Source organism: Haemorhous mexicanus, chromosome 8 (genome assembly GCF_027477595.1).
Source record: "Haemorhous mexicanus isolate bHaeMex1 chromosome 8, bHaeMex1.pri, whole genome shotgun sequence".
Classification (NCBI taxonomy): Eukaryota; Metazoa; Chordata; class Aves; order Passeriformes; family Fringillidae; genus Haemorhous; species Haemorhous mexicanus.
The window spans coordinates 10,333,701-10,345,847 of record NC_082348.1 but is presented as its reverse complement, the minus strand read 5'-3'; the positions used below and the strand labels follow the sequence as shown (position 1 = coordinate 10,345,847).

General features: G+C 40.8%; 1 protein-coding gene across 1 annotated transcript in view; it reads right to left on the bottom strand.

Moving 5' to 3' along the window:
- MYLK (myosin light chain kinase) overlaps nucleotides 1-12,147 on the bottom strand; it is a 192,204-nt gene that overhangs the window by 28,282 nt on the left and 151,775 nt on the right. The window contains exon 22 of the mRNA XM_059852710.1: nucleotides 1,578-1,880. Within this exon, the coding sequence (XP_059708693.1) occupies nucleotides 1,578-1,880 (303 nt within the window). The remainder of the gene's footprint in view (nucleotides 1-1,577; nucleotides 1,881-12,147) is intronic.

The window sequence follows — 12,147 nt, the reverse complement described above, 5'->3', positions numbered from 1 at the left end:
ACATATTTTCTTTTTGCTCAAAACAACATTTTTGTTGCTTTTTTTTTTAATGTGTATTGCAAAGACTCATACACTTTCTAGCCTTTTGTACTAAATCTATGTAAGAAAATGCTCAGACTTAAAATGGAAAAATAACTTGTTTGCTTTGGTCCAGTATAGGTAGTGGTTGCTCTAGGAAAAACATAGAGAAGATTCAGGTCTCTAGCCCTAGAAGGTGTTTGTCCTGCAACTAAAGAAAGAGGGCATTAAAACACAGGGAATTTTATTATGAAGAGCCAATACCATCTAGCTTCCTTTCAATTTTATTGCTACTCCTAATGTTATTTTCCCCTCTTTGAAGAGAAGGTGCATCTTGATTTAGATTGGTTTTAAATCCTGCAAATAGAGGGAAGTGATTCCTCAGCATGCATCCAATTTAGCACTTGAAGAGAAATATGATTTACTTTTGTTTGAGAGGCTTACACAGTTGTGTGATGCTGCATCACTTTGCTATCATTTTGTCATCCTTTACCAATAAAAGATAACTTCACAAGGGTTATGTGGAATACTTCAAGCTCCAAAGCCCTGCACACATAAATGAAGAGGGAGAGATACAACACACAGTGCACTCCTCAAAGACAGGAAAAATGGTACAATTTGTTATTCCTGGTCTGGGCTTTTTGGTAAGGTGACTATCAAAGTAATCCTTGCACAGTAGGTAGATGGAGGTGTGCACAAAAATATGTAATCCCGTCCTGGTTTTGAAAAATAATGCTGAGATTTGTATGTTTCAAATTTTGTACCAGTTCCTGAATAATTTCTACAATGATCAAACTCTCCCTATTAGCCCTTTAAGAAGATCTTAAACAAAAATTAAGAAGTAAAAAATACAGAGAAATATTTTTAAAATTTCATGCAACTCTAACCAAAAACCCTAAAAAATATTTTGGCACCCATAATGCTGCAAAACCAACACGCTAAGTAGGACATGGGCTGGAATGTACTAGGGGACACAGGAGTGAGGTACACTATCATGCTGGGATTGAAAGCATGGGAAATACAGCTAGCTGCAAGGTGCCAGTTTATTTTCTGCTGCATATTCTGTGCTTGGCTAGCAGCAAGCACATTCATTATTTCCAAGAGCAAATTTGGAATAGTGTTTATGGTTGGTTTTTCCATGGTGTGTCCAGTATAAACTATAATGAATCCACTGGCATATTTCAGGTAAGCTACCAACCATCATTTTCCAACTGGGCATGGACTGAATGTGTAACATCTGTGAAAGGTTTAATTTCCCATTACCTGTGCACTGAACTGCAGAATTTGTTCAGCCAGCACTCATCCAGCAAGCCAGAATGAGAATTAGTGCTTGCTTTCACAAGGCAGGGATTTGGGATCCCTGAAGCCAAGTTTCCACACTGCAAGTATGCAAAATTGATGTGCTCAGACCCCCAAATGAAGTTTGTGAAGGACCTGATCACAGTTACAGCCACAGAGACACGTGGGAAGGAGGGTGGGCAGCTCTCTGGCCTTGCTAAGGAACTCTTGAGGAAGAGTTCAGTTGAATTGAGATGTTTTTTTATCTTGTAAGAACTTACCTTCTTGTTTCTCTCCAACCTTTACCAGCTCAGACTCTTGGCTGGGCTCGCTGATGCCGTAGACATTCGCAGCTCGCACGCGGAATTTGTACTCGCGGTCAGGCTGCAGGTCCTGCACGTTGAAGGAGGTGCTGCGGCAGGTGGTGAGGTCTGTCCATTTGTTGTCCACCGAGTTCCAGATCTCCACGGTGTAGGACTGCACGGCGCTGCCGCCGTCGTAGGAGGAGCCGTACCACGAGAGCGTGAGGGAGGAGCTCCGGATGTCCGACGCACAAGGAGTTCCGGCAGGTGGGTCTGGTTTATCTGCAAAAATGCACACAACGCACACCGTGAGGAGCAGACAGAACTTCAGCAGGGTATTCCCGGCCCTTCTCTTTCCATTCCATTGCTCTGCTTCACAGCTATCATTATAGAAACTGTGGAGACTAAAACCAGTCCTAGCTATGCCTGCAATCTCCCACAATGGTGCAAACCCCTTCTTGGTGATCTTCCTGGAGGATCACCCCTGTAACATTGCTGTGATGTGCTTTCTTCAGCTCCCTTCATCTGCTTCCACACTTCAGGGCCACTGCTCACCTTTCACAGCCTCAGAAAGTGCCACTCATCCAAGTACACCTGGGTAACAGAAATAGAGGAACCATTTTGCTGGCATGGAAACAAGGCCTTGAAGGGTGACAGGTTTATCTGCCAACAATTTAGTGAACAAATTCATCTATGTGCAGTTTTTGGAAATCTAGCGCACTTTTCGGGAAGAAGGAGTTCAATTTAGAATATATAATTTAAATAGTGAGATTTTTAAAATCTCATATGCATTTTGGAAATTGTTCAGGAAGTGGGAGATAGAAACTTCTGTATTTCCTCAGTAAGAGGATTGCTACTGAAGTCCTTATTTAGATGAGTAGAACCAGTATCAACAGAACCTGGTGTGCAGATGTGCAGCCAACTATGCAAACACCTGAGAAAATACAACAGCCTTGTAGTTAAATGACTTTTTCAAGATTTAGTCAAATTATTAATTATTGAAATTAATGTTCTTCTAAGACAGAAAAATTATGACTTTTAAAATAAATTGCTAGAAAATAACTGTGGAATTTAAGCACTTCAAAAGACTTTTAAAAGAAGAATAGCTTCTCTGGAAATAATCCTCTCAGAAATAATCTAGCAAAACCTACAAACTAATGATGATGTTGATGTGGATGAACTAGTCACCAAAGGTTGAAAGAGAAATCAAAGGATGGAATAAATGAGAGAAGAGGAAAACAAAAAAGATAGAAAGTGTGAGATGCTACAAACAGTGGTTACACGGAACATGGACTGATAAAATCCTGTCCCAATTTGCTTGTTCAAGCTGCTAACAGACATAATCACTTTCTCTGTAGGAAAGGCAGAGCTGACAAAGCAGCCAAAAAATACTGCCACTTTCTCGGCAATAAAAACATCCAAATGCTGGGGGAAGCTGTTGTAGACTTTGATCAAAGCCTCACTGTGACAGACTGTATCCCTCTATATTCAAATTATCATTCCTAGGAAAATTACTGAGCTGACAGAAATAGCCACAATTTGTCAGAAACATGCCTTTGGTTCTTGGACAGAGGAACCTCTCCTCTGACTCCTGTGGTTTAACTCATAGAGAAGGAAATTAGGACAGTCTAATCTGATCAAGATAGTTAAGTATCAGTTCACTGTTTTGAAGAGTGCAAATTTCATTGCCTAGTGACTTCCCTGAAAAAAAATTTTAGTTCAGTTGCGATGAAAAATCTATCTCCCTCCACAACTTAAACATATTAGAAGCTATATAAATAGAAATTTTCAAGTATGAGGGAAAACACTGAGAGGGAGGAAGGGAGGTGGACACTGAGTATGCCACTGCATTCAGTATGAGAACCCCCAGGTGGAAGAAAAACTGACTGCCAGAATCAAGATTATCTTTGTTCATTTTGGCAACACTTAAAACACCGTTCCACTAGGAGTCATCATTATACAGCACATGTTTTGTTAAACACATGTCAGAGACCACATGTCCTTAACCTCTGGAACAGCTTATTGTCCTGCTTAGTGGTCACATTTTACTCACCTCATTTTCTGGCAGAATGGAAGGGGCTACTAGCAAGCATGAATTTAAAGAGTAGATATATAATGAACTGAATCACAGAGGACTTACATGATTTGTCTAAGCTTAGAAAGAGAGATTGTAGCAAAGATGAGAACTGAGTCTTGATCTCCTGGTGCCCAAACAGCAGCACCCCTCTTCCCTGTACTGGTCCTGTCCCAGCCTCCCTGGAGTTGCAAGAAGTGAGGATTCAGTGCCCACATCATTTGCATATCAGCATGTTTGTACCATACCCATAGCAGCCATCAGAGAGCTGCTGGCATGGCACACATGGATTGGATGATTTTAGTCAGACAGTGGCAGCAGCATCTTCTTTTCACTGCAACTTGTTATCCATGCAGACCTTGCTGGGAATGATTCTCTGTCCTTCTCAAAATCTTTACAGGAGTGGAATATTCAGCCCTCTGTCTTGTTTTCCTCCTATGTAACCATCACTGCATCATTTCAAAATGCAGATAGACCTGGAGTAAGTAACAGCCAATTTATCCTACGTCCAAACAGAACAGAGCAGTTGCAGATAGCAGGAGGAAAATACTTTGAAGAAAAAGCCAAGCCAGTAGTCCATCACCTTACAGTGGCATCTGCTGAAGTTTTTCAAAGCACTGCAGATTCTCTGACATCTGCTATGCACACAGCCAGACCTGGATGTATGTGTTGCTTTAAAAATCAAGTGTTAGGTTGCTTTACTGCTGTGCACTGAATCGATATGGAGAAAGTGTTCAATGTTCCAGCATTTGCAGAGCACAGTAGCCTGCTTCCTGTGCAGGACATGAAAATACACTCTCATTGCTGACTTCCAACACACTTCTGTTTCCAAATGAAACTCTGGGCATGATTTATCAGTTTCCTAGGCCCCAGTTCCCTCAGTAAGCTCTCTTTCCATGACCCACCTAGAAAACTGGAGTCCCTCCGGCCTGCATGGTTTACAGAAGCAAGGCTTAGGTATGTGAGCACTGCAGAGAAAACATGCACGGCCAAGGGGATAGCAATGGCAAAGGAAATGCCACATGGCCTTAGACTAGTATCTGCTAGCCTTGGGAACATTTCTATATTCCTAAGACATTTTTCTCAATAGGCAGAGATGAAAACCTGCCACCTTGGCTGGACTCTACTGAGCCAGAAAGATGCATGTTTCTGTTTGAAGTCTATCATGTGCTGCTGCTTGCAGATCTGTTCAGTGTATAAATACTGTAGAAGCTGCTATGGGAGATCCTAAACAGGAATGAAAGCCTAATCTTTGCTCTTTTTTAATATGACAGATGTATATGTACCATTTTAACATGCTTAAAAATGACTTGATATCAGACTGGATGGTATTCTACAGCTCTGCACATTCAGAGAACCTGCAGATGGTCTCTCCATGTGTCTGTTTTCTTTCTCAATAGTTTATTCTATGGGGATTTTAAAGGTTACCCTGTATTCATCTGTCTGTATTGAAAGCTAGAATATTTTGCCAAACTACATTCCCTTCTGGAATATGAAATCTCTATCAGCACAATAAACTTCCAATAAAAACATCCCATGAGTTGAGAAGGAGTGGGGAAGACAAGCACAGTTTTCTCTTTTCTCCTTCTGTTTTAGTGTTTACTATACCATTCATGTCTCTGAGCTGCCTGTCTCCAATATTCCACTGCATGTCATGTGCAGTTTTTGACATGCACAATCATGTTTCATACTTAGGCTTGTATTATGAGGGCTTTACTTTGGCTTTAATGGACCACAATGTTCTTCCTCTTCTGGAACAATTCATAGCTAAATCCAATATGTGAACTAGAACAAAGGCAGGGCATCCAAAAATGCACTTGTGTACATTTCTATAGGAGAAGGAACTAATTTAAAATATTGAGCTCTAACTTCAATTTCACTGTTACACGCAACAAAAGAAAGCCACCATTAAGGTACCTTAACCATATGAAACTATGGGTACTCCAGCCTTGGCTACCTTACAGCACCCACATAACCCCTAAACAAGTCTTATGATATTCTAGATGATTCTGGTCAGACTGGCTGTATCCATACAGTCCTGCTGAACCTGGTCAGAATGCTACAAACTCCAATGCCTTTGCATGTAAATCTCTCTAGGAATATGAGTTGGGTTGCCCCAAGCTGGCTTCCAAGGCCTTGTGGCAGGCAAAGGAGCAGCTAATTTGGCCTCAAACCTGACTCAGGGACTGTTTGCACAGCAGCACAGAGGCTGCATTGAGTTGCTGACACCAGCAGCACAGAGGAAGCAGCAGGAGTGACTCCTGTGTGCTGTGAGACATAAGCCAAGCAGAGAGGAGTAAGAGGAGACTGGACGTGATGTGAAGGAGCTTTTTAGCCCTTTGTGCTCCAGCAAACCAGGCACAAATTAAAACCCCCTGCTTCTCAACAAAGGAAGGTGTAAATTACCACTACCCCAAAAGAAATGAGGTCAGATTCCAGTTTATTCTTTGTGGTACATATTCCTTAGGGCAAATGATAGTGTGATGAGTTGGCCCCACATGAAATGTTTAAGCCACTTTTAAGACCATACCAGCACTAAAACACACACTTGTTATTTACTCTCAAATTGAATTCAGCTGCACTCCTTCCTCAGATAAGTTCTCACAAATATTTTGGTAAACAGGCTTTGATATACAGCCTGAAGTAAACTTTAATTAATTTGTATTTGGGCACTCTGAGAAGCATAAAACATAAGCATGCTTGGCCTTTAAATCATTGCTGTTTATCAGACAAACTTGACTTGATGTGATTGCTTTTTTTCCAGTGCTGTATTGGTTAGAGCACGTTGCTAATAACACCATGTTTGTGGGTTCAATCCCTGTACAGGCCATTCACTTAAGGGTTGGACTTGATGATCCTTGTGGGTCCCTTCCAACTCAGAATATTCCGTGTTTCTGTGAAAATTCCTTTGCATAAGCAAAGGGACTTTCTCTCTTTCTGCAGTGGAGGCAAACCCACAGCTCATGCAGGACACCCACGTGACATGAGGCTATGCTATCTAGACCTCACTGCTTTCTCCACATGGCTCAGTTTACAGAGCCCTCAGAACACAAGAACCATTCCAAGAGACCAAAAAAGGCAGCAATCTCCCTTATCTAACTGAGTGCGGGGAAATGGAAATTGTTCTGCTACTTGCTGTGAGGGTCAGGCTGAGCCAAGGCGAGGCAATGGAGTTTGCTGTGCATTACAGCTCGCACGGCCCTGGCTCTTAAGCAGAGATATTGTTCCAGCAGAAAGCCTCTGAAAACTGAGAGGAGTATAAGCACACCCTCTGAAAAGTTCTTTTTCCCTTTCTTTTATGAACAGAGACAGCACTGAAGCAATGTCTCTGAAGTAGTTTTCTTTATCTGTTCTCAAAATTGGTTTGTTTTCTTTCTAAATCCAGTTATCATATTACTGTATAACACTATTATTAGCTATTGTGATATTTGTCTGCCAGATAAAGAACAGACAGAAAGAAACAATTTAATTCCATTCCACAAGCTGTTTAGCCAGGGAAGGTATTTAATATGCTGCAAAAGCCAGTTGAACACTGTCCATGCCGACAGCGCTGGCAAAGCTTTCATTTGAAATCCATCAGCAGGAGAAAAGCGAAACCATAAAAGGTCATAACTGAACTCGGCACTATTGCTGACAGGGCTCGGGGTCATGGCAGACCTCGCTGCTCTGCTTGGAAAACTATGCCCTGCAGCTCTTTTTCCAAGGGAGAGGAGAGCTACAAGTAGAGATATTGCCCCTTAACTCCTGCAACTAACGTACATCCTGTATGCTAGTGTACTACAGGTTTAGGATAAAGTTAAATTAAAAAATGCCTGCCTTTTCCTGCAAAACAACTCAAGAGAAACTGAAATGAACGTGAGTTTTCTCCTAACAAACAGCAGAGACAAGGACCCCATGGTAAAGATTTGTTAGTCCAGACTTTGTAATTTACACCTCCCCTGTAAAATACACTGCAGAATATTCTCACCAGATTGCTCCTCCTGACAACTCTGACAGAAAATGAAGTTATTTAAAAACTGCCCTTTTGACACCTGTGGATAAAGTAGCTCACCAAATACTGGTAGCCCAGAGCATCACTTTGTGCTCTTGGGGTAACTGAGGCATGGAAGTGTAAAATGACCTTGCCCAAGGACACACAGGAGAATGGAGCTGGGAACGAAACCAGAGCTCACCACTCCCACGCAAATGCCCTCAGCACAAGAACATCTCCTTCTGCCACAGGCCTAATGGAACAAACAAACATATAATGCATTCTCAGGAGCCTTTTTCTAAACCATCTGCTCCTGAGCCTAAATCAACAAGCTGTTCAGATTACTCATGTGCTGCATGTTAGGTATCTGCTTTGATAACTGATTGAATTAGAGCTCCCAAACCTGCCCACTGAAAGGCACAATAAATTTTAGGAGTCTCCCTAGTAGGAGTTTCAGTGGATTAGTCTTCACTGGAGTGAGTTTGGGTCTTAGGATGCATGCAGGAGTTGTGATTAATCATTTCTGAGTAACTAGGTGAAATATAGGAATTTTGTTGCAATTGTCAAGATATTTATTTTCTTCCTCAAAAACAAACTGAAGGTAAGCATCAGGAAAAAGCAACGATGCATGGAGTTCTACTGAAATTTCTCCTAACAGAAATGACATTGAAACTACATGGCCATTCAAGGGATAAACCAGGATTAGTGTGCCAGCGCTGATGCACAGAGCACAGTAAGCTGGTTTTCCTCTACACATTTTTGTCTTTCTCTGAAAATTTTGTTTTGGTATAGCTGGAGAGCCACTATGCATTAGTGGTAAGCTGACAGTGGAGGTAACTATAGTCTTGAACTACAACAGCAGCAACATAAAACATCTCTTTCTTAACCACCAGTGTAGTTGCCCTTTAAATATAAAACCAGTGACAAAAATACTCCAGCAATCCAGAGGAATTTGAAAGGTTGAAGGTTACAGAGTGAGTCCACCCACATATTCTTAAGAAATTCACTGCATTCTTGACCTGACTGTAAACAGGGAATCACATGGATACTGCAAGATATTATCTGATTCTTTTCAAAAAAAGAACTTCAGAATCATTCATATTTGCACTTCTGAGCTGCAATATTCAGTGTCAAAATGTCTATGGATGTCTCGCTTCACTGTCTGCTTCCCAGATGTCTGCACTTAACTTTTCCAGAGAGGGAGCACAGAACATTGACCACTGTGTCCTCTCTGTCTGAGTGGTGAGCACTGAGCCAGATGTCTCAGGATCTCCCACAATGCATTCACCGTGCTGAAAGTGTCACTGTGCACTGCTGGTTTGGCTACCATGTTTCCTTGTAACAGAGTTTCGAGGGAGAAAACAAATTCTAAGCTTGCATATATGTGACTTGTAGAAGCAGAACCAAGCCCTTCATAGCAGCAATTAATAATCCTACCATTACATTCAATGACTGTTATAGTTAGTGGTGATCAGACCTTGTTCTCAAGTAAAGTTGTATTTTCTCATTTGGGCTTGGAAAGACTGTGCTCACACATTCTGCTACAGGCACAGAAGTAACACCTTCCTCACAGCAAGTAACTTCCCCATCCCAAGACAAGTACGGAATGGAGCAGAGGAGGAGGTATTAGTGAATTCATGGTATACTACTTGCATGCCTCTGTGTGTATATATATATGTGTGTGTGTCCTTGAGTACTTCATTTATCACTTTCCAACAGCAGTGAAGGCTGCAAATCACAGTACATGCACCAGTGCTGAGAGTAATAAAAACACCCTAACTTTTGACTTTAGGCCTCTCTGGGTCTAATGACATTGCTCTTATTCTTTTGCATATATCTACCATAGAGCTTATTACCATGAAACTTACATACATGTGCATGTTTATGTACAATATATATACATAAATAGATATATGTATATAAACACAAAATACCACATCAGGAACAGTAAAGATCCCAAAGGATTTATAAAAGACAAACAAGATTGCTCAAAATTAGGCCCCAGTTAGGTAGTATGTGTGTTTCTAGTTCTGTCTTTAAAAAAACTAAAAGACAGCAATGATATACAAAGTATTCACTAACAACTGATCATCATAAAGCTCCTGAATAGTAGGTATGGAAATGTGAAGCAATAAGCCCAAAAGCATGTGGCAAATTTGTGGCATAGCTGCAGAACAGATTATTTCTCGAGTGCCAGACACCCTTGTTGAATTCTGTGTTATCCTTTGGACACTGTCATAGAACCCAGCTTTAGCCAGTAGGAAAACCAAGTTTCTTTTTCAAAGGTGGTTACAGACCTGGGGCTATCACACAGCTAAAATGTTCGGAATCATAATTTTGATAAATATATCAAATACATCCAATAAATGGCATAAAAGGAATGCATATTCCTTGTTGTCACTGTAAACTGAGGGCTCTACCTTGCCTAAATCAGTCATATTTTACACTAAGTTCATAACTGGCTCATTTAACAGCTTTGGCAACACACATCCACTTCCATCTGAGACACTGCCTGCTATAAATCAAGAGCTCAATCTCACATCAGGCTGTTTTGATTTTAGAGCAGAAACACGTTACAAAATCTCTCTAGAGAGATCAGTCAGCTAAGGAAATTGCTTATTTAAGAGAGCTGATCATAACAATAGAGAAGACCTCAACATGGACATTTTGGGACCAGTCAACCCTTTAAAAGAAGATATTGCTTAACTTGGATGTCTCACAGACTTGCAGGTCTCCCAGTTATTAGTGTTGTACAAAGTTACACAATGAATCACAAGGCTCAGTCCTTGTGGCTGAGGGCTCTGTGCTCAGGACCACGCCATAATTTAAAAAGTCTCCTCTAACTTGTTTATGTATCAGTGCATTTGCTGTGAGGACTGCACACAGCTCACACTGGAGGCTGAATGTAATGGACATTTTTGTTCATTGATATTCATTAAAGGAAATAAAAACCCATAGGATGAAGCTGGGCTTCTTTCAAGAACATCCTTTCCCATGACTCAAACAGCATCAAATCATAAATCATTTAAATGCTTTAGGAGTCAGTACCCTTGCACAGTTCAAGGAAGACTGTAGTTGAGGCCTGAGTCTGACAGTTAAATTTAAGACTTTGGGAGCTAAATTCAAAGGAATGCAGGGTATCTTTGTTTCCCTAAATGTCATTATTAAAAATAATTTCTACAAATTGTACTCAGATAGAGTTTGCAATCTAGGACTCAGAGTTCAAATCATAGCAGGATCATTTCTGATTTCAGTCCTGGCAGTTAAGCTCAATCCTTTGTCCTCTGATTGGAGGTTAAATCAATAATGTTATTTTTTTGTGAAGAATGGTCTTTGACAACTGCAAGTATAAAACCAAGATCCAGGATGATCTTAAATATCCTCAGGAAGGTCTTTAGAGCTACTGTTCAAAGCAGGATCAGGTATAAAGTCAGACCAGATTGTTCAGATGCTTATCCAGTCTGAACTTGATACCTCCAGGGATGTATCAAGCTTTGCTGGGCAACCTGCTCCTTGACATGTGTTACAGTCCAAATTTAATTTGAGAAATGTTTATTGGAGTCTTTCACATCAGAAACTTGCCCATCAGCATGAAGACTTTGAAACCTACATGGTTTAAAGAGGTAATAATAAATTAAAAGAGGTAGTAATTATTAATATTAAAGAAGTAATAATAATGAAATAAATACATATTTATTTCCATATTAATAATGAAATTAATATGGATTATATTTTAACAAATGTCTTTGATTTGCTAAAATTCAGAAGAGCCAAGCCTGTTAGCTAGTCCTTTGAGAAATGCAGCTCTGGGTCTGCTCAGACACGCTCCTCCAGAAAGCAAATGTTCTGTATTTGTAGTTTCAACACATTCAAGGCTCAGTTGTGCAGTGTGGTCAGGCACAGCGTTTTGAGCACACAACTCACACACATGGATGTGCCCTTTCTCAGTAGACTTACAGGGAGGCAGCTCACACAGAATTTAGAGACTAATTATAAAGGGCTGAGACAAACAGAGCTGATCTCTAGCACCAGGACTTTCTCCACCAATGCTTGTTATGAAAGTGGGGTCAGGGCAGGGACGGCAAGTTTCTTCCCAGTACTTGGGATGGAGCAGAGACAATGGACAGGCGGGAATTTAGGACTAAGGATGAGCTTTGGTAGGCTCAGAAATGCCAGGTTTTGCATATTCAGAGAAACACAGCTTCCCTATTTTGACTGACAGGCTTTAGAGAAAAGTACCTTCCAACTTCAGTGAACATTTGACACCTTTAAAGGTGCAAAGAGTGTGAAGGATTTTATCTCATAGTGAGATTCTAACCCCCTTCCTATAAGGAAGACATTTTTGCTCTCTTTTCCCACATTTTTGAGTGCCCAGATGGAAGAATCTGGCCTTAAAATGCATGTGCAGCAAGCTAGGAGGCCTTGTCACGCCTTTGGCAGTGCTGACATCAGCGAGATGTCTCACTGAAGAGCTTGGCAATTTTACAAGATGGAATTTATTCTTT